Source organism: Alosa alosa, chromosome 15 (assembly GCF_017589495.1).
Source record: "Alosa alosa isolate M-15738 ecotype Scorff River chromosome 15, AALO_Geno_1.1, whole genome shotgun sequence".
NCBI classification, from domain to species: Eukaryota; Metazoa; Chordata; class Actinopteri; order Clupeiformes; family Clupeidae; genus Alosa; species Alosa alosa.
This window is the reverse complement of record NC_063203.1, coordinates 18,500,175-18,523,237: the sequence shown is the minus strand read 5'-3', so window position 1 is coordinate 18,523,237 and position 23,063 is coordinate 18,500,175. Positions and strand designations below refer to the sequence as shown.

Here is a 23,063-nt window from a genome sequence, read left to right as displayed (position 1 = left end):
TTGGAGGAGATAGAGCCCCAGAACACTGTAAGCCCCCCCATCTTATCAGTGCCCGTAATTGTGGAGGGTGCTGTAATTTAAAAAGGGTTTTGTTTTCACTTCATTGACCAATTATAGGGGCGAGGGTCTATAGTCACCTGACTCTTGTGTTATGGTTTAATGTTTATTAATTTTGTGCATTACAGCATGATTATTGCTAACTGAAGACAAATTGGAATGTGCAGAATTTCACAGATGTAATTGTAATAGGCTATATTTGATGTTGAGTTAATCCAGGGATTAATCCTTTGGTGTAAATACAAACTATTTTTTTTTTTAAAAAGGCAATTAGGCTACAGCATGTTTCAATACTAAATCCATTTGAACTATTAGTAGAACTAATGAGAAATGACAGACTCTTTAATCTCTGGACAGATTACATTTTTTGGAACTGCCCTATGCTTCATGGTTGTCTGGGTAGTTCCACATAAGTGAATTAGCCATTTGAAAGAAACAGTGGATCATTCACTAACATCTAATGGTGCTTGGTGGTTCTTCTGCCATTCTACTTGATAAAAGTGTGTGTGTTGAGGAGGTGTACTGTTGTTAGTTCTTGAATTTTCCCTTGGGGATCAATAAAGTATCTATCTATCTATCTATCTATCTAGTTAATTTGCTTTTGTGAAAAACCCATCGTTTATGGGTCGGTGTATCGGTACAGTACAGGTCTGTATAATGTGAACTGAGAAGATATGAGAGTACAGGTTGTTGAAAACCCAGTTAATTATTTTCAGGAGATGTATGGGATTTGTGCTTTAAAAGGATCATGCCTGTAATCCCTCCAATAATGCCTGTGTGTATAAAAAATTATGAAGTTGCAGTCATGTCAATTTCTAGACTCTTCCAGCAGGTGTCAACAAAGCGCAAAAAATGTGTAGCAATTACACCTTTTTCAGCCCCTAGAGATGGATCGGGGTTACCTGACCCATCTTCAACATTTCTTTGAGCAATTCAAATCAAGCTAGTTATGCCTGATTATTCCTGGTTGGGTCCATTTATACCAGACCCAGGTCGCTCTTGGGAGAGATGTAATGATAAGTTAATTTAATAATAATGTGTCTGTCATAACAGATTTTCTGTTGGCAACTCATTGCAATAGAAATTACATTCAATTTGATGAGGGCCTCACATTTGTCTGTGTCGCAACATATCTGTGCACTGTAATTCATTGCATGTTCAGGTGAAAGCTTTACTTTCAGTCCAAGGCCTCTATTTCAGCCTATGTTACAACAACAACATAATGATTAGTATCTCGGTGTATTACATCAAATGTCATATTAAATGTTTGCTATGGAAGTAGGCCTAAACAGCCATTATTTATTACAAAACCCATGGTGCATTTCTTAGTTCAGTGAGTGACGTACGATCAAGTGGGGGGGACTAATCGGCATTACCCAGAAGGCTTATGTTCCACCCCTTGTCCAGCCGGTGCATTTGGTTAAAAAGTCAATCGTTAACATCGCACCTGACAGCCGGCTTATGGAATGGAAGATCCTGAGACTCGGGACTCGACCACCTGCAAACTCAAATCGATAACAAGGGCTAGATTGATTTTAATTGTCAATTAATTATATTTTGCTCGAGGAATTGGGCTGTAAATATTTTTTTTATCGACGCCTTATTTACCACTGAAACGACTCGATGCACGGATGTTGTTGTGATATGGGCTATGCTGACCCACAACAACCATTCTGAACAGCGCATGAAAAGCCTCGAGGACTGAATTTTCTCTTTCTTTTCTTTTTTTTTATTATCTGAGGACTGGACCGCCATCTCAACCTAACCTAATAGGCTATTTATGGCAGGGTCATGCATCGTGGTCTTAATGTTGTTACAGGGCTGTTGTTATAATAATTAGGCCTATAATAATAATAATTATTATTATTATTAATAATAATAATATTACAGGATGGCTGGTGTATTCTTAGCCTATCCCAGGCTACATGAACGCTTCTCATCATGAAGTAGCCTAGTCTAGCTGGCATCGCTATTCGCTCATTTTGGTGACGGGAATGGAAGAGATGTTACCGCCTGAATCCACACGGATTTCATTACAGTTAATTCGTGGCAAACAGGCTATGAGAAGCGAAAGATTCTATCATATTAGAAGAAACAACATTTTAATCGTTGTGCTTGACTGAATTGTGTAGCCTAGGTTTGATAGGTTTTCTGGCATTCGACATCATCGTCCAGCTGAAACAACACAGAACGCCGTGACAGTAGGAGCTCATTGTTTGCATCGCTAATGTAAGATCATCTCTGTGAACTGAACTTGAATATTGCAGACTTTGCCGTATGACATGCGAAAGATGTAGGCTATGAATATATAGTGGAACTGCATAACATAATTGTTATTACGCGCTGATTCACATGATAATAACACTACTGACGTAGGATGCTACGCTACCTTATGGACAGTATGCAATGCCGTCTTGTTTTGACGTTATAAGCGTGTTTGAAAGTGATTGTTGTTATGATTTAGTAAAGTAATGGCTATCCGACTATATGTCTCTTAAACGAGGCAAATGAACAGATGTCATGGTATTTTTTGCAATTCTACTTAGGCTACTTGATCTTAGAATGGACAAGTGATTTTCTTAAAGACTATAAGGACATTACACAGGCTTACATGGGCTACAGGATTTAGACGAGAAAGCAACAGTAGGCTATTCATTATTAGGCTGTTGTTTGACCATTATAAACTGGTTGAAGGATTGCCATTTTGTAGGCAAGAATTGATTTCTTTTTGTAGACATGGGGATGAATACTGTGCATGACAACAATATAATAATGTTAGATGTAAGCACTGACAATCCATGTCGCATAAGTCTGCTTATTTAATGATGATTAATCTCGCCACTTTTATGTTATAACCTATGTGGAAGAGAGAGGTGCTTGACAGCATTCTTGAAGAGAGGACAGTGCTGCTATACAGTATCTTAAAAGTACTCCAAAGCAGTCCAAAAAATAGAGATGATGGTAATATTTCAACTCTCTTCTGCCATATCTAAAATTCAGGGTAACACAGTTTTTCTCAGGAGACTATGCGCAGTTGTCATACATCATTAAAGGAACTTTGATGTTGTGGATGCGGAACAAAGCCAATAATATAATATCCCTCATTTCAACTCAGGAGAAAATGTCACCCTCTGGTCCAGATCAAGCCTTGTGTACATGAAGATTTTGCATCAGTTACAAGGCTAGTGGTCCTATGGACAGGAGGGCCATTGTTAGTAAATGCCCTACATGGTCTTACTGTTGGATGTATATTCAGGATGTCAGTTGGCCGAGAGGGAGCAGTTTTAATGCTGCCGACATCATAAATGGGGACACACAGACTGTGTGCAATTAAAAACATCAAGCAGCCATCCAGCGTGGAAAATTATCTGACAGTCCTCTGTCATTTGACTCCTCTGTGAGTTTTGCATCCAGTGGGCTCTGCATGGATGGTTTGTGTGAGTTGACAGAGGAATCACCCCAGCTGTCGAGACCCCACCGCTGACGACCGGTAGCCATGGAGCCCCATACTAGACTGAGTAGCAGTGGCGACGCTGCCACACTGCCCTGCGCCAGTTGTGGGGGGTGCTACCACCCACCGACCTCCTCCTCCTCAAACTCATCAGGGCCCCCAAACATGACCGAGCCACCTGGCTTTGGTGACACAGAGAACGGGAACAGCTGGAACTCCTCGCGGATGTCATCCTGCAGCTCCCCGGACTCGCACGTCCACCCGCCTCCCGGAGAGAGAGCCCCATTCTGGACAGCGGTGTTTGACTACGAGGCCACGGCAGACGAGGAGCTCACACTACACCGTGGGGATTTGCTGGAGGTGCTCTCCAAGGACGCGAAGGTGTCCGGAGATGAGGGCTGGTGGACAGGTAAGATTCAGGACAAAGTCGGCATCTTCCCCAGCAACTACGTGACGCGGCGGAGTACCAGCTACCCTAAGCTGCCACCCGAACATATGCTGGTGTGTGGGGAGTGCCCACTGGAAATTGACTTTGCAGAGTTGAGCTTGGAGGAAGTGATTGGCGCCGGCGGCTTCGGAAAGGTGTACAAAGGTATGTGGCGCGGGGAGGAGGTGGCCGTGAAAGCCGCCAGGCAGGACCCGGACGAGGACATCAGCGTGACGGCGGAGAGTGTGAGGCAGGAGGCCCGTCTCTTCTGGATGCTGAGGCATCCCAACATCATCTCCCTGCGTGGCGTCTGCCTGCGGGAGCCCAATCTCTGCCTGGTGATGGAGTACGCCCGCGGCGGAGGCCTGAACCGAGCACTGGCAGGCAAGAAGGTGCCACCCAGGGTGCTGGTGAACTGGGCCGTGCAGATCGCCACGGGGATGGACTACCTTCACAATCACACTATTGTTCCTGTCATCCACCGAGACCTCAAGTCCAGCAACAGTAAGTACACATAAATGTTCTCACACCTGGCATAAAGATGGTGGCTGTTTTTTTTTAGGTCAGCAATATTATCTGTGAACAGTAGATCTGTGACACAGTAGAGACTCTTATTCCTGTAATGAATGCACCCAGATCTGATTAATCAAGGCAAGCAAACAGCATGAAAGAACCTTCCGAAATATGGAAATGTTTTGCATATGCATTTATGATGCAATAACAATCAACATTTTCAGACAGATCTGCAGTTTTGTGTGCATTTTATTTTCCTTAGTAAGCCATTCTGTTCCTCCTACTATACTCTACTGTCTCTCCTTTGGACTACAGAGCTATTTTGGTCTTTTGTGCCACTTACAGTTTAAAGATGCAGTTGCTATTGTGTATCAGAGGGAACACATCCCCTGATTGTGCTGCATCATGGTTTTGGGCTGAATATAGATTTTGTGTGCATTTACTCCTTAATTCTACACTGTGACAATTGTCTCCATTAAAGAATCTCTTCTTTATGGGACTGAAGTTTAAGGACACAGGCAACATAGGATAGTTGTCTGAAAAAGTTACACGGTTACTTATAATCCAGCTCTAAACTCTCCAGCATCCTTCTTCAACTGCAGCCACTTCTGACATCGCTGCAGCATTCAGGTTGTTTTCTAAAACAAGGAAGAGGCATTTGACCTGTACTGAGTTAGTATACTCCATGGGACACTGCCTTAGATTAATTAAAAAGCCTACTCAAAAGCTCAAACCTGGACTAAGCCCATTTCAGGACCTTGAGTTGAAATTCAGGTCTCGAGGTCATAGATTAGTATGTTGCAGCTAACTTCACCCTACAATCGAGCAAACACAACTCCAGTTTAATGTTTAACGTTTTCAAAGAAGAGACCTGTGGTCATGTGGCCTTTTGGATGTTATCTAAAGATACCACTCTGGATTGTTTATTTATCTCTTGTTTGTTAGAATTATGATAGTGAGTGCAGAAATGGCCACAGGCGCATAAGAGCCTCTAAGATTTTAATTGAAATGACTTAAGGGGAATTATATATGTGTGTGTGTGTGTGTGTGTGTGTGTGTGTGTGTGTGTGTGTGTGTGTGTGTGTGTGTGTGTGTGTGTGTGTGTGCATGTGTTTTTGCATGGCAAAGCACACATTATGGTTTTTCATGCCTGACCGTGTGTTGTGTGTAGGGACTGTCAATAGTACATGCATGTACACCTACTGTACTTTATGTATGTGCTTTTATCTATGTGTGTGTGTGTGTGTGTGTCTTTGTGTAAATTTTCCCATTCTTTAAATCACTGTGGAAATGTTCAAAGCGTGGTTGCCTCCAAATACCAGTTTCTTGCAGACAAAGCTCTGACACCCAATGTAAATAAACTCGGAGCATTGTATTGACTACAGGAGTGCACCAGCACGGCTATTCTCCAAAGACCTGATTGCTTTTAGCCAGATTATCTCAAATAGAGGCTAGATACTCACAAACTGTAAAGCAATCGACCTTCTTCTCTTTGCAAGTAATATCACACTAGGGAAATGATGCAGACATGGGACTCACTGTTCCATCTTAGAAGCATATAGTGGGAACACTGGTTGTCAAGTCCCTATCCACGATGATGCTTGAAATGTTATTCAGTTAATTAGAAACATGGCCTGGAATGCTAAACAATTAGGGGTCTCTCAGACATCTTCATACATAGCAGATGAATTAGATGCTGGTAGAGGAAATTCCAAGAAAGATGGCTTGTCATGAAATGTACCATCAGATAGCAGAATTTAGAAGTGGCTTGTACTGTAAGCCTACCAGTGGCTTGCTACCAAAGGTTTAGACAATGTCATCCAAAGAACAGTATATTTTTGTTTTATTATTTTTTTTTTCAAATTCAAGAGTTAGAACAGTAATGGGACTCTCCTCCGATTGGTTAAAGGCTGATTTTATTCCAGGTCAATGGCCTTTAGAGGCATCATGGATGAAAACGAATCCCAGTGGAGCATTGCTAGATGGACGTTACGAAATGCAGTGAATGTGTGTCTTGTGATGCAAGACTAGCATGTAGTCGCAAACTATAAGCTATATGGCAGAAAAAGCAGACTCTGTATGAAACAGAGCAAAGAGAACAGGAAAAACGAATAGGACAGGTGAGCATAAAAGGTGAGGGTCAATATGATCCAACAAGTGGGTGGAGCCCTCTGGGCCACTGGGAAAGTGGCTTAACCAGATCCTAGGTCGTCTGGTCTGAGCTCTCTTTCCGTGGACTTTCCGTACTCTTAAGTCTGTGATTAGCCTCTAAAATTTGCTTATGTAACCTTGTTGTTTACCTGACTGACACACAGTGTGTGCCCAGTGTGGCCAATGTTTAAAACACACTGTGAAACAGACACGTGACATCCAGCCTCCTCAGTGAGGAGTATTACACCCCACAGAATCAACAATGTGTTGGCATGACATATGAGGAATATTAACCTGCTTCTCAGCCTGCCTGCAGAATATCAAATAATTGGTACTTTTGCTCCACTTGGAACTCATCACTCTGAGTTGTAGTAGATGGGAGGACCTGCTGCTTTTTGTTAAGGTAGCCATGGCGCATGGGCCAAATTCATTTGGATGGAATTCAACTCCACTAAGCTTCTTTTCTTTTCTCCTCTGGCCCTGGTCAAACCAACATGCTTCTACTCTCATGCTTCATGGTGGTGCCAGTGATGCACTTGTCTAGTAAACAAATTTAATTATGACAGGAAAAGTGAACTGTGGTTTTTACCGTGGAGTTTAAATTCACTATAGGATTCTGTTTGGTCTCAGAACAGACTGCATAATACAATTATGTATGTCATATTTTTAACAACATAATATCTCTTTTCATTTTTTTATTGGTATATTATTGGGAGACAGTTTTTATCAAAATTAATTTTCATGGTAGGACTACATGAAAGGGAGCATATATCGGCCCTCGAACCCACTATCAGCACTCTACCGTGTTGTGGTTGTGTGCCCAAAACACAGTGTAAATGTTGAAAACTGCCACTGAAATTCACCAGTCTGAAGGCTAACTAGCTTTTATCATTACCAGCTTTTTAAAAGGCTAATGGTTGTTGTCTGCTAGCTAGCTAGCTTGCTAGTTTTAGACAAAATATTATACTGCCACTCCAACCAATTGCTATTCGGCTATCAGATTACTGACACGGATGTCTGCTGGAGTTGTCCTCTGTGGAGGTCAGTCTGTACACAATAGTGGCCAAAGATGGCCATCAGGCAGCACTCACTGGAGGAGTGATCCAGCAATCAGCTGTTTCAGGTGAGACATGCTCTTTTGCACATCAAACAAAGGCTGTGCTGTGTGTTCTCCACATCTGACTTTGCATACTGCCGATAAGGGTAAAGGACTGGGCCCGCCTCTCCTTGCTGGGAGCTACCCGGATACACACTCTTGTTGACACACCAAACATTTCCATAGCTGAGCCAACACACGGAAATACCCAGGGAAAGTGAATGTTCACACACACACACACACACACACACACACACACACACACACACACACACACACAGAGACCAGAGCTATGTATCTGTCTAAATACTGAAATGCACTTCTTAGACATTTCCCAGCTGAGACTTAGGAGGGTTGTCTAAATAAGGTGACATGAAACAAAAAAACACCTGCTGTTAATCATCATCAGCTAAATGTCATCAGACGTACAGATGCACAGACATGCACAGTATTTTACTGTTATTATATGTATTTTAAATATTGTCATTTGTATTTTGCAGGATTGGAACAAATCTAATGTAGTTTGTAACAAAATACTTTGAGGGATTGTATTTAGAGTATTTCAAATACTTAAAAATAGTAGTATGCCACATTGTGACCAATGTGTTAGATCCAACTTTTCTCTTTTACAATCCCCTCTGGACATGTCTGAAGTTGGAAAAAAATAAAATAAAAGTCAACTGAGGGAGCCAAAATGGTCAACATGGGTTGTAAACCCAATTTTTTTTTTGTGCCGCCAATGTCACCCTGTAGACAACTTAAAAGCATTATATCTTAGAACATTTAATTGAAAGTTGAAAAAATTAAAAAGTAACTAAGTAAAACAGGTGCTTGAATTGTCAGGTGTGTCAAATGCTACAAAACTAAAATTTGAAAACATTTTAAAATTTCACAACACATGAGGACATGGACCCCATGACATTGAGTACCAATTAGTTGATGTTCATTCTCACTACAGGACAGTATTAAAGCCACTTAATGGATTTGACATGAGGATTTATTTATTTATACAGTTTTTCTCGATCGTTTTGATGCTTTTGTCAACTCTGACATCACATTCTCAAAACAATTAACACCTGTGTCTGAACAAAAGCACTCTGGCCAAAAGTCACTTGCAAAAGGCTGTTACTCTCTCAAAACACTTAAGACATGCAGCAAAAGCAAATCTTGCCTTCAAACAACACACCCTGTCGTCAAATCACTGTGTGATTTCAATCAATTATTACAACAAAATGCAAAATCTAGTTCTCAAAATGAGCATTTTTGCTATGTCTTCCATGTCTTTCTCATTTTTCTGGTATCAGAAAAAACTGAAAAGACCAAATGTACTGAATAAAAGATAATTTATTAATTCCTCCCAAGATGTAACTGTCACTAACATGTAACACCTACAGTAAACACCTAGGCAAGACAAATTTCATTGAACTACAACTTGTAATTTTTCATCGAAATAGAACTACAGTAAACACCTTTTGTACTGTTTTCTTCACAAAATAGGCAATACAGTACTTTGTCTAAATGTGCATTAGATCAATACTTGCAAATAGCAACACAGAACAGACATTGCATCTCATATGCATAATGAATGGTTGCTGATTGAAGCATTTTTTCACACAGGTGTATCAGAGATTCAGACTTATGCAAGGAATTTATACCACCTGTGAAAAGATGTTTTCCTTTTGTTTAGCACGGGAAAACCAATATAGTGAATCCCAGTTTCCTTAAGCAGGTCAAAGCAATCGAGAAAAACTGTATAATCTGCCGAGGTATGCAGAAATAATGGGGTAGATGGACGCAAAGACCTCCCCGATGCGAAAAATGTTTTCTCCACCAAGTTAATTAATTCTGTATATCGGGACACCTTACATGATGTTATTCTGTTTGTCAGTCATGTACAGTAATGTATGTAGGCAATAGGCATGCATTTATAGGACAAAAAAGGGAATGCAGTTTAGTTTAAAAAGAGGCCGACCTGTTAAATTTGTTGTAGCCTACTACATTCATTGGTACGGAAATTATGGTGGGTAGTCTGCTATGTTACAGTTGATTCCAATGTTGCAAAGTCTGCTTCAGTTCAATCATTGTTTACATTGATATGGGACGCTGATTACATATTTTTTACCAGATCCAATGGGGAGTGTGTGTGTGTGTGTCTTTTATGTGTCTGTGCTTGTGTGTGTGTTCGCTTGTGAGTGGGTGTGTGGTAATGGAGTGTGTGTGTGTTTGTGTATGTGTGTGTGTGTGTGCCTGCTTGTCTGCATGTGTGTGTTTTTATATGTGTGTGTGTGTTTGTGTGTGTGTTGGTGTGTTTGTGCATGCGCACGTGTATGTGTTTTTGTTTATGTGTGTGTACCTGTGTGTGTGTGTGTGTATGCGTGTGAGTCTGTGAGAGTGTGCCTGTGTGTGTGTGTGCGTACATATGCCTACAAGTCTACTGTGTGTGTGTGTGTGTTTGTGTGTGTTCATGAGTGTGTGTGTGTGTGTGTGTGTGTGTGTGTGTGTGTGTGTGTGTGTGTGTGTGTGTGTGTGTGCATGTATAGTCACTAATTGTACACATATATAAATTTATTGTTTGGTCCCCCATGAATGAAATTCCACGAAACTTGGCATGCATTCAGAGGGTGTCATAATGATCAGACATGTCAAATTCAGTGCAGTTTTGAACCTGTCAGCCAAAGATACCTGCCATGGTTCTGTGTCATCTTTGTGGAGCTACATGCCCAACAAGTTTTGTGCACCCTGGTCTTTCAGTGTCCCGGGAATGGTTGACACAAAATTACTGAAGAAAAAAAGAAATCCGGAACAAAAAAAACTTCAGAGGTCTATTGCCTGATATAGGATTGGAAGGATAAGTTAAGGGGTATTCTGAATATATTGCCATGACGACACACCCCGGCTATCACTTCCCGGCATCCTTTCTCTCTACATGTGGCACTGGAATGATCACCCCTCTACCACTGGGTGGAGTGATGTTTCCCATCTTAGAAATCATCACCCTTAATTACTGGGGATGATCGAAGATGTTCTGTGTGACAGGAAGAAACGTAGTATACAACATAGTGTTAGATGTTTAGTGTCTTACTGAAATTTAGTTTATTTTGATATTTAGCTTCAGATCCAGCAAGTGTAGCAGATATAGAGATGGACATTTGCATGAATTTTCCCTTAGGTTGGACTTCTCTGGAACATCCTGTTCTCTTCAGTTTTCAGTCTACTGGTCTTGTTATCTGCAAATTGTTAAAACAGCTTAGTCATATTTTTTCTCAGTCAAAACCAATGGCATCAAAACATGGTAGTTTTTGTTCTTACTCATGCTAGCTAGTTCTCCCCCTTCTCAAGTTCCCCCTAAAGTTCTCCCTGATCTTTATCAACACCAGACTGTAACCAATTAGGATGTTAAACTTCACAGGTTGGCTGTGACAGGATGGCTAAGACAGAAAGTATTGTTGATATCTATTCATGAATTATTGCTGGTATCCATTCTTAGCATTTAGCAATTCTCTCTTTTTTTAACCATCCTATTTGTCCTCTACTCTTTTGTCACTCTATCTCTTATATGATCAGTTTTGATTCTGGAGCCAGTGGAGAGGGATAACGTATGGGGGAGGACCCTGAAGATCACCGACTTTGGGTTGGCACGGGAGTGGCACCGCACCACCAAAATGAGCGCAGCGGGTACCTACGCTTGGATGGCACCAGAGGTCATCAAGCTGTCTCTCTTCTCCAAAAGCAGTGATGTCTGGAGGTAGGTCTGCAGTGTATCAGGAGGGATGAGATTTCAGTAGTACTCTGCTTTTCTCCTCTTAGAGGAAGCTTCAGAGGAAGACATTGGCTTTAGACATGTACTTCCAGTAAAGACACTGAAAGGATTAAGTGTTGGTGTTGGTTAAGCAGTAAGCAGCACCTATGGTGCATGATCCCTTAAGGCCATTTCTGACATTGTGTGACTCATTTACTCTCCCTGTGTCCAGTTTTGGGGTTCTGTTGTGGGAGTTATTGACGGGAGAGGTTCCGTATCGGGAGATTGATGCTCTGGCCGTGGCCTACGGTGTCGCCATGAATAAGCTAACGCTTCCAATCCCATCCACCTGCCCAGAGGCCTTCGCACACCTGCTTGAAGGTAAGAGGTCATTGATTATTTCAGTGGTCGCTTCATTGAGACGTCTCTATGCTCGGATAAGATGTGTTCAGGCCAGTCAAATCATTTCGGTGAGCTTTATGGGATGGTGGACAAATGAGCAACAGTGTAGCAGTCATGTCACCTGAGCGCGCTTGAATTGATTTAGCTGACAACATAATCGCTACTGCTAGAGAAGCAAGATAATCAGATTCCACTATTGCATCTGTTATACAAGATATTGGCAGCGCAATAACTTTACAAGATGAACAGAAAACAGCGATTAAGGCATTTGGCATCCTCAAATTTTGTGGGCGGAGTGAATCCAGGCTGCTTTCAGGCTAGGTTGAAACACAATCAAATCCAAATGCCGTGCTACCAGTCTCAAATTCTGATTAGCCTACAGCACATTTCTGTTGAAATTTCTCAGTGTGTTCATTGGCCATGTCTTCCCTTACATTCTCACACATTCTCATTTCATCTCCTCTGTCCTATTTTTCCTCTGTCTGGCGCCCAGAGTGTTGGAGCCATAACCCTCACAGCCGCCCTTCCTTTGGGAGCATCCTGAAGCGGCTGCTGGCCATCGAGCAGTCAGCTATGTTCCAGATGCCTCTGGAGTCTTTCCACTCTCTGCAGGAGGACTGGCGGCTGGAGATCCAGCAGATGTTTGATGAGCTGCGGGCAAAAGAAAAAGTAAGGGAGATGGGAGATACTTGAACGGAACTTTGGGACTTTTATCTGAGAGTACTCACTGCACTCATTCACTTACTCGTCTTGCCTCCATTATGAGCTCCATTGTGTCTTGGAGTGCTGAAACTGGTCCATGATGAAGTCTGGAGACCTTTAAAAGTAGCCTTAAATACACCATACTTTCAAGACATCATAAGCCTAACCTAAACTTTAACTCCACATTTACAGGCAAATATGGTCAAAATAATATATTCAGGTATCTTAGCATCACATGAAGCTAATTTCCTTTATGTGCTTCCATGACTGTAAAACTCGCAGCAGCATAAGACACCGAACTAAATATAAAATGTGTGCTTGGTAGCTGAGATGTTACCAAGAAAAACAAAAAGATAATCTATTAAGTGCCTATATGTTCCATATGAAACATGCATATAATGCATTACATGCATTAGTCAATAAATCTGACTATTTATGGGTAGTATGTATCCTAATATAGATGCAGGTTATGTCCTTCATGTTTTGCATGGTCCAGGTATGGATTGTGAGCATGCTTGAAATACCACACCACCCAAGTTATGTAAGCCATCCCTCTTAATTCTTCATTGATCTTGACTCACAACAGATCTATTTTAAGGAAAAGTGATCAAAAGGATAAGCTTATAAAGATGTTATTTCAGGACTTGCTAAAAACAAGTGTGAAATACTTCAAGAGTCATCATTGTAAGCTCAGCCTGTGTGTGCGGAGCTGATGTGGTGCAGTACACAGCAAAGATTCTAGAACAGAGCTCTTTTCTCTGCTCTGTTCTAGAATCTTTGGTATACAGTCTCCTGTGGTCTGTCTCAATCAGAGGGTCTTCTCCAGTTGCACTCATACTAGGAGTTACTGGCATGTGCCACCCGAAACTGCATGCGTTCATCGTTGTCTTGGCATCGAGTCATTGTCAACTCATGAAGTTCATCAATATTTCATATAGTAGGAGCTACTTAACCAAGATGGCAGACAGTTGCAACATACAAAGGTGAACAAAGCATTGAGGAGTAGAGACAGTAATGAATGTTGATAGAGATGTGATATCATGTGTAGAAGCTACAAATAGGGATCAGGGATCCAGCAGTGAAGATGAGTCATTTGAATTCATTAAACTAGTATGAATGGACCCTTTCAACAATAAAAACAAAAACAATGCTTGAACGTTCTATTTGGGGCCCAATCTACTTCCTCTGCATTAAGATAACATATGGAATGTTAAAAAGGAAGTCTTGGGGGTCAACTATGATGCTGATAATGGAACTCTCTTGAAAGGGTCCATAGGGAAATTATATATAATGCTATTGTTGTTTAATCACCCTTTTTAAATGATGGTAGTCAGGATGTTTCATCCATCCTTCATCCACATTGCTATTTAAGCAATAAGCCCCGAGAGGCCGTAGGTTACACTGATTCTACAACAGCTAAGGGGCGTTGCTAGGCACGATCACAATCACAATCAAGGACCGGAACTATCAGTTTTAGAATACCGTGTATGTATGACCATGATGTTGACCACAGTCTTTACATTAGTGACTCCTTGTTTGCGTTTGGCCGCTGCAGGAGCTCCGCTCGTGGGAGGAGGCGCTAGCCCGGGCAGCGGAGGAGCAGCGGGAACAGGAGGAGCAGCTCCGGAAGAGAGAGCAGGAGCTGGCCGAGCGCGAGATCGACATCGTGGAGAGGGAGCTGAACATCATCATCCACCAGGTGTACCAGGAGAAGCCACACGTCAAGAAGCGCAAGGGCCACTTCAAGAAGAGCCGCCTGCTCAAGCTGGGCCGAGACAGCAACAGCATCAGCTTGCCCTCTGGTGGGTCGAAATGGGATTTAATTTTAACCCACAAGGGCCATGCATCTATATCTAGGGCCGTGCTGAAGTATGTAATATGTTAGATGTTAGAACAGATACGTACTGAGTTGAGATGTCAAACTAAAGTCAGATTAATTCCATCAGATTAGGCCTCCTGATCAGTTGAGATGCACACATTGGTTTATTTTGGTTATATGTATGCATCGATGGGACTCTACTGAATGTTGAACCCTCTTCCAACAGGTTTCGAGCACAAGATCACTGTGCAGGCCTCGCCGAGTGTGGACAAGAGAAAAGCGCAGGGGAAAGCTGAGACCACCACTCCTCCAGCCAGCCCAGGAGTCATCCCTCGCCTCAGGGCTATTCGCTGTGAGTGCTGCCCCTCACACTGGGCAACGTGAATGCAGACATCCCAAGTCTCCCGGAAGTTCCGGGAGTCTCCCGAATGTTGATAGCGGCTCCCTGACGCCCGCAAATTAGATAAAATCTCCCGATCTAGAGCGAGCGATCATACAGGACGAGACTTAAAATCGCGTGTGCATCTGAGTGTAGCACGCACACGACAGGGGGGAGAGAGAGTGGTGTGGCGTGTGTGCCTGAGCGCATCCAAGACAGAGAGCATCCTGATTGGCCTGTTTCGCTAAATCAACTAATCAGTTTTCAGTGTAGGCGAGCTTTTTATCTCTTTTTTTCCCCCAAACTTAATCAGTTCAGTGTATCTAAGAACAGGAGCGTCATGGTAGAATCAGTGCCCCCAAAAAAGGAAAATGTAAGACCCATTTCAAAGTGTACCCTTGTCTCATAATCATAAGAGTAAAAAAGAATGATAGGCCTAGTCTTGCACGCTGCACTGTTTGTAACAGTGACTTTAGCATTGCCCATGGCGGGTTAAATGATTGCAAAAAACACGTTGAGGTGAGTTTAACTAGTGTCAATTCATGTGCATATTATTCAGGCCTATACTAGATGGCTAGTTGCCAAGGCTACATGAAAAGACCAAACTACCAAAATCTACATATTTTATTTTCACAATTTCTATCTATAGGCCTTCCTTATTTGGTGTGCTGACTAGACATTATTGAACAAACATATTAATCTGTATTTCAGTATGTAAGTAGGCTAAAGTTTTTATTATTATTATTATTTATTTATTTATTTATTCTTTTTTTGGGGAGGGCTTTGTGATACCTCCCTGAAATTACTTTTTGCAGGTTGGGATGTCTGTGAATGTCATGTGAATTTAATATGACAATCGATTAAAAAACAGCACAGAAAGCACAGATTTTCAGCGAAGAGGGTTGCATTTTCTAGATAAAAATTCTCCTTACGTATTTGGTCAGCATGATTCAACAAATCAGACTACATTTTCTCTAGTATTGTTTGAGCTCAAGGCCAAATAGGTATAATTGAGGGTAGTTTATTAATTTAGGCCTGTCAGTCTATCTGAAATGTATGCCACTAATCTGTATTCATGCTCTTGTTATTTTATCACCTTGGCAACACAGGGTCACTAGCCCCCTCTGCTGGCAGCACAACCAGCCATCATGTAATATGAAAACGTGTGCTGCATCAGTGTTTGCTTCTGTTAGCGGGAGATTGCGACTGCAACAGTGTGTTGTGTTCTGTATTAAATGTGCTGTGGCTTTTGTTTGGCTCCCTCCCAGTGACCCCCTGCGATGGCAGGAAGACCTGGGGCCGCACGACTGTGTGCAAGGAGGAGGTGGTGAACAGCAAGAAGAAGGGCCGGACCTGGGGCCCCAGCTCGACCCATCAGAAGGAGAGAGTCGGAGGGGAGGACAGGTAGAGCATACCACACTTACCCCTTCGCTGCATGACACTGTGGTTGCCCAGCAAAGCAGCCGCAGTGACTGACTCCTCTCCATGAGCTGCAGGACTGAGAGGTTCAGGAGGTCATTTGTTCCGGCCGCCATAAGACTGCACAACGGACCTGTTTGAAGTGCATTAATTATTTACTACTAATGATAGTAGCTCTTTTTGTGTCTCTTTTTATTTTATTAACTGTTGTTGTCAGGGTTTTTATGAGTGTATTGCAGTGAGAATGCTTGTTGGTAGACAACACACTGCTGCTGCTGCTGTACATCTGAATTTCCTCTGCGGGGATGAATAAAAGTATCTATCTATCTATCTATCTATCTATCTATCTATCTATCTAAACAGACGCAGGGGCTGGGATCCGTGGGGTTGTCATCTATTTCCCATCCATTCAGCATGTTTTCTGTTTGGCTAAATTCTGCATTAGCTCACTGGACATATGAGCCAGTAAGCCAGAACAAAACACTGCTGATAAAAGCTTGTACCTTGTAGAGTGTGGTCTCCTATTCAGACTCCTATTCTTTCAGGAGTGAGAGTGTGATGGACCAACAAATGGGCTGTGGGTGGTTGCTAATAGCTACTATCAGTTCCTCCTGATGGAATACAGAGGACTACTTCCTACAGCCTTTAATAATTTATAGGTGTATAAAACCAGTCCCCTTCCCTGTCTGCCACTTACTGTTACAGAGTCTGCAGTTCAACTGTGGCTCATTGTAAAGGCACAGTTCACAGATTCTGATCCCATTCGTTTGTCAAATTCAGCAAGTCAAATCAAGTCAAGTCAAGTCTATTTATATAGTACATATCATACACAGAGGTCATTCAATGTGCTTTACATAAACAAAAGCAAACAGTAATAGCAAATAAAAAGATAGAAGGGCAATTGTCAAAGAATAGTTTAAATCAGCAAAAAAGAAAACATAAAACACACAAGGTAGAATAATTAAAAAATGAAGAATAATTAAAAAGAAAACATAAAACACACAAGGTAGAATAATTAAAAGACAGCTAATTCCGTCTCACAGTCGTCTAGCTGTTTGTTCCGTGTTTGGTGTCAAAAGCAGTTTGACAGCCAGTCCTTGCAAATGTAAATGTCTGTAAATGAGAAACAAACATTGTGGTTCGGAGGAGCATAAAAAGACAGGGGGCCCTAATTTGAATGATTGGCAAAGAGCAAAGACACTCAATGTGCAAAGTGTCTCGTGCATTGACTAAAGCTATTATGTGGTGTGTGGGAGCATTGAGGTGATACACGGAGGTTTGAACTTAGGATCTTGCTCGTTGTATTAGATTTGCAAATATATCTTGCCTCTTTAGTTATTTAACATTAGTGCAATTTAATCGGCTGTTGAACTCAAATATATATATTTTTTAAAAAAAAGCATTTTTTGTTTATGCTGGATGTGCAGGAGCCATGAAGTAATCCTGACAGTTATGTAACTTCTACTTGTTTGAATCCACTTGTGATGTCTGCAACATTTGCTTTAAGAGTGCTATTAAGTAAACATACTTGTCAGTGATGTTGACACTGTGATATTATTTATCTCCATTCATGCCATAGCAATGTCTAGATAATTAAAAGATATTTTCTTTTTCTTTTCTTCTCTTAGATTGAAGTCCCTTGGCGAGGGATGCAAGACATGGTCCTCCAGTGCCCCAAATCTTGGGAAATCCCCAAAGCACATTCCCATGACAGCTGGTTTTTCCAGCTTAAATGAAATGGGTGAGTCTGTGTGGCTGTGTGGCTGTGATCACTCGCTTTGCTTTGAGTGCCAACCAGAGCCAGCCCTGACTGCACTGGAGCCCTAGGCAATATTTTACTTTGGTGCCACCCTCCCCCTTGGTTATTGTATTGTAGTATTGTATTGTATTGTATTGTAACAAGTAAAGAAAAAGTACGTAAAAAAACGTCCCTGTCATTTAGGGTGCCCCCCGTGGATGGAGTACCCTTAGCATTTGCCTATACCGCCTATGCCTAGGGCCGGCCCTTGTGCCAACTGAGATCCAAAAGGTGATGAGGTTCAAATGAGTGTGGGTGGTTAGACTTGTTCCCTCTAAGCCCTCATGTGTTGTCATGAATGGATTCAAAACAACAACAAAAATGGATTGTTAATGTTTTCATTATTTTATAGCTGAATATAGTACACATTATAATTTTTACCTCCTTTACTGGGGTGCTTGTACTATTATTAAATTGGTAGCTTTACGTTTGTTTAGATAAGGTGTAACTTCGTCCTTCTAATTAAGATGGCTAATGAATCCATCTCTTGCTGACAGAGGAAAACTGCGAGGACACCTCTCCGTCTCAGCTGCATCTGGAGGCCAGCAGTAACGGCTCCACAGCCTCGGCCACCGGGGCCCAGGGCTCTGTCCAGCGCTGCAGACACCACAAAAACAGCAACCTGCTGCTGCTGGGCTGTGCCTCGGTGCTGGCCTCCGTAGCTCTGGGACAGGACCTCCTGCAGCTGGGACGTCTGCAGGTGAGTTGAGGGCTGGTGTGTGTGTGTGTGTCAATAGCAAATCAGATGCCCTTTATAGAAACCATCATGTTACAACACATTTGTATCACATGTCATTAACAGACCCTTTTATCCAGCGTGATTAACAGTGAACTAACTACAGTCCTCTGGAGCAACACAGGGTTGAGTGCTCTGCTAAGGGGCACCATGCTGGCAGAACTCACAGCCTGCTGGTGTTCCATTTGGATTCCCAGATCCCTAGTTCCACTAGACTGCCACAACCCCACAATGCAAATAGGCATATTAGTTACATACTTACGTTTTATTTGTGTCTCCTGTAGGTGAGTCAGGATGAGCAGGAGGCCCGTGAGAAGAAGAAGGAGGGTCTGTTCCAGCGCACCAGCCGCTTCCGCCGTAGCACGTCCCCGCCCAGCCACACGCTCTCGCTGTCCCTCTCTCAAAGCCATCACCACGACTCGGCCCTGGCCTGCCTGGACCCCTCGCCCTCCGTCACCCTCCTCTCCCTCTCCTCGCTGTCCGACTGCAACTCCACCAAATCCCTTCTGCCCTCCGACCCCGACGACCACCTGCTGCCCTCGCCGGCCCTGCCCGTGGTCTCGCCCACGCCGACACTCAACCCCCTGCTGGACCTGCGGGCCGAGAGCTTCAAGCGCGAGCCCAATCAGTCGCTCACGCCCACTCACGTGTCGGCCGCCATGACCCTGAACCGCAAGCACCGCCGCACGCCATCGGACAGTGCCATCGGGCCGAGGGTTCCGCCTGTGGTGCTTCATCGGCGCACTCCATCTGACGGCAGTGTGTCCATTCCCCCCACGCAAGCACTGATCACCGCATCACACACAGGTGAGGCCTTCCACTGACCTTCCACTGACCTTCCAGTGTCCCTACTGACCGTGTCCCACTGTGTTCTTAAAGGCCAACTCCGGTCTAAGAACAACCTAGAGCAGGGGTTCCCAAACTTTTCCACGACAAGGCCCCCCAAATACCACTAGGTTCTGGCCAAGGACCCCCTTGATGTGTTATTAAACCCATCGACAATACTATGGTAAATGTAAAAATACATTAATTATTTTAGCCACAAGCACTTCGCGATGGAGCATACAGTGTGTAAAAATTGTATTTGGGGCTTTCTTCTATATAAGAGCTATCACTTTACTATTATTCCCAGTCATTATCATAATAGGGGGAATATAATGTTCATACTGTATATGCATCACATTATTATAATGATATTGTATAACAACCCTTATAGTAATAGGTACATTTTAAATTATTCAAATGTATTTATTTGTTGCTTTTATTTTTCCATCCAACTTGGTGAGCCCCCCCCGGCACCCCCTCGCGGCCCCCCAGGGGGACCCGGCCCCCACTTTGAAAACCACTGGCCTAGAGTCTATGTTTTGGTCCTCAACGAAAGTTTACACTCGTTTCGTGGGGACCAAAGCGTCACGAATAGATGCAGTTTTGAGTAATGCTGAAATATGCATGTACAACTTAATAGCATATATAGTAGCATAGCCTTTTGGGGCAGCTTCGTTACATCACAATAAATCACCCTTTTAAGCCATTACCTAGGCTCAAATCATCACACATTTGATGCGCACTGTGCAGTCAGTGCATTATCTAAATTCTTCTTCTAGTCATTACGTTACGTTGTTATGGTCCCCGATGAAAGTTATCACTCGTTAACACTTCCAAAAATCATCCAAAAATACCCTAGATTGTTCTTAGACCGGAGTTGTACTTAAGATTGAAAATGAACAAATAAGGAATATTGGTATACATTTAATTATTTAACATACATTTATATACACATTTGTACATTTACTGTATGTACATAAAAATGTGTATATCTAATTTGAAGGACAAAATTAATCAGTTTTCAGTTGCAAATGAAAAGCAAACTGGCCACAATTTCTAACCTGGCCCTGCCCGCCTAGTATCTCCACTTATTTTCATCTCACTGAGATACTAGTCTGGCTCCTCACAATGCATTTACATTTTCCTCAGCCACCAGAATGGCAGGCCAATCAGCGACGAGAAGGGATGACGTTAGTTTCGAAGTCGAAAATGGCTGTGATAAATGGTAGTAGCAATGCCTGCAAACATCAGAAAAATGCAGTCGGAAGAATGTGTAAATTTATACAGCAAAGGTAAATACATGACTGCAGAAGCAGTTTATTATTAGTTTGTAAAGGTAAGGCGAAGTAGAAAGCAACATTAGGAATCACTAATCAATGTGACTGGTTAGGCTGGACAAAATTTTAAAGTTTACCTAGTCTATGCCCACTATGTTGTTAGGGTTGGAAACATTTTTCAATTGTGAGTACCCAGACTGACAGATCTTCATAAAGTGAAATGAAGTAGTGAGTCTGGTGAAACCAGGCTACATAATATTGTCTTTTCTTCATAAATCATTTGACTATAACTAAATTTTAGTTCATAATTATGTTTGTTTTGTTTTCCAAGGACCCCGTGGCACTTTCAAGATGCCCCATTTACCCGACCCCTCCAGCCTATTCCCGTCAGTGCCTCGTCGCAAGCCTCTGACTCTAGCGCCTCCTCCTCCTCCTCCGCCGGCAGCGGCAGTCCACCACCACCACCACGAGAGCCTGTCCGGCACGCCCACCCTGGAGAGGCCCACCACGCTGGAGTTCGTGCCCCGTCCCCGGCCGTCGTCTCGGGCCCGCCAGGACCCCTGGAAGCTGGCGTCCTTCTCGCGGACACTGAGCCTGTCACCTGGCAGCAGCAGCGACAGCCTCTTGGGCTCTGGAGACAGCAGTGTGTGCGCTGCGCAACAGACGCTCCTGGACATGGACATGGAGGGGCAGAACCAGGACAGTACCCTGCCCTTGTGCAGCCAGCACCCCCCTCCCACTCTCTGTGGACATAATTTCTCTTAGTCCCCTAACTCCCAACCCCTCAATCACATACACACACACCTTCAATCCCGGTCCCCCATATGGATCCTCTAAGGGGCCTACTTGTTGTTTCTTAGAATATATTTCTGTACTCCGACTCAGATAGACTCCGGTGGACTCGACCGAAGACGTGGATTCATGCTCTCTTATGCAACAGTGATAAGGACCTTGAGAGTCTTTACTGTGTGTGCATATTTTTACATTTATTTAATGCCTGTAAGTGTGTGTGTGTGTGTGTGTGTGTGTGTGTGTGTGTGTGTGAATATAAGAATGGATGTTTTGACTGATAGGGCATTTGTCATTGCAATCTGTAATATATCCAAATGACTGTCAACATTGATGTGTAATATATTCACATGGCTGTCAACCTATAGATATTCTTTAGATGTAACTATAAACATAAATTATTTAATTTTTACCTTTTTTATTTTGAAAAAAGGACCTACTCAAACCTAATTTACAAAGCACAAGCTCTCTCGCACCAATACCAAATAGGACTGAGGTTCTATTTCCTACTATTTCTGGACTGTGCAGAGGCCTTCTTATTTTTCTTATGAATATACATGATGTGAATATGTGCATCTATATGTTGGGAAGCATGCTTATTTGTGTGAATATCAAGTGAGTAGCATAGCACATCCATTAGTTTTCAGCATCCTCTCTGTCAGAGTATTCTATCCTTCTCATGCAGCTATATCTATCTCTAGCCCACTCTCTTTCTTCTGCTCTCAAACAGTTCTACAGTGAAAATCACACAGAGGAGGAATTTGGGTTTTTTCAACATCAACATCTACTACCTGCTTTGTCTGAACAATCCGTAGCTATTCACCTATTTAATAGAACCTCATTACTCATCATTATGCCATTATTATGTCCTCATGAGGATGGGAAGGGTCTGGACTAACTACAAGCCATCCATGAATACAATCAACCGCTGAAGTGACTCTGAAGGATGGAGTGGACTTTTACGCTGACAGACGCAATACCAACATACATCCTATTCTTTAGGAGATCATGCACAGAGCTAGAAATGGCTGAAACATTTTTATGCGGCGCTGTTTGTATTTGTCCGCTGTATGCTTGTGGTGTGTGTGTGTGTGTGTGTGCGTGTGTGTCTGTTTACTATGGGTATTTGGAAACTATGATGCTATGTGAAGGAGTGAACTAGGCCCATTCTTGTATTTTATGTGTGAACGGCCATGGTATTTATTAAAATAACTGTTACCTCTGAGGTTTCCATTAATCATTATCATCGCTGGTAGAATAGCAGAAGTCCAATATGAGCTGTCTATAGGAGACAACAATAAAAATGTACGACAATTGATGTTCAAGATCAAAACCCTGAATCTGTAAGGCTGCAGTAATCTGTAAGGCTGCAGCAGACACATTCTGAAACATCAAATACTCTCATGCAATATGGCTTTTAAAGGCTTTGAAATTATTATTAAAACATAGGGCCCTATTCACTACCATTATGAAGACATATTTT

At 42.6% G+C, this 23,063-nt stretch overlaps 1 protein-coding gene across 2 annotated transcripts; it reads left to right on the top strand.

Moving 5' to 3' along the window:
• The first annotated feature begins 1,476 nt into the window (after positions 1-1,476).
• On the top strand, positions 1,477-22,805 carry map3k10 (mitogen-activated protein kinase kinase kinase 10). 2 transcript variants are annotated; one of them, XR_007195856.1, is made up of 12 exons: positions 1,477-4,439; positions 11,260-11,440; positions 11,667-11,815; positions 12,330-12,505; positions 14,094-14,340; positions 14,584-14,709; positions 16,005-16,140; positions 17,784-17,896; positions 18,451-18,653; positions 18,974-19,496; positions 20,664-20,806; positions 21,123-21,245. XR_007195856.1 is itself a non-coding variant. In XM_048264495.1 (12 exons), exons 2-12 carry the CDS (start codon positions 3,554-3,556, stop codon positions 21,554-21,556), a joined length of 3,174 nt encoding a protein of 1,057 aa, XP_048120452.1. In that variant the 5' UTR covers positions 1,477-2,286; positions 3,173-3,553; the 3' UTR covers positions 21,557-22,805. The 2 variants fall into 2 exon arrangements, 1 of the variants encoding a protein (XP_048120452.1); XM_048264495.1 differs by lacking the exon at positions 20,664-20,806 and having other exon boundaries at positions 1,477-2,286; positions 3,173-4,439; positions 21,123-22,805.
• Positions 22,806-23,063: the final 258 nt, after the last annotated feature.

What these genes read in the sequence shown, in the direction of transcription:
- map3k10 (XM_048264495.1), top strand. Translation starts at nt 3,554, where the DNA reads ATGGAGCCCCATACTAGACTGAGTAGCAGTGGCGACGCTGCCACACTG. An exon ending in CAGCATCAGCTTGCCCTCTG is followed by an intron (nt 14,341 to 14,583) that starts GTGGGTCGAAAT and finishes CTCTTCCAACAG; the next exon opens with GTTTCGAGCACAAGATCACT. An exon ending in TGCAGCTGGGACGTCTGCAG is followed by an intron (nt 18,654 to 18,973) that starts GTGAGTTGAGGG and finishes TGTCTCCTGTAG; the next exon opens with GTGAGTCAGGATGAGCAGGA.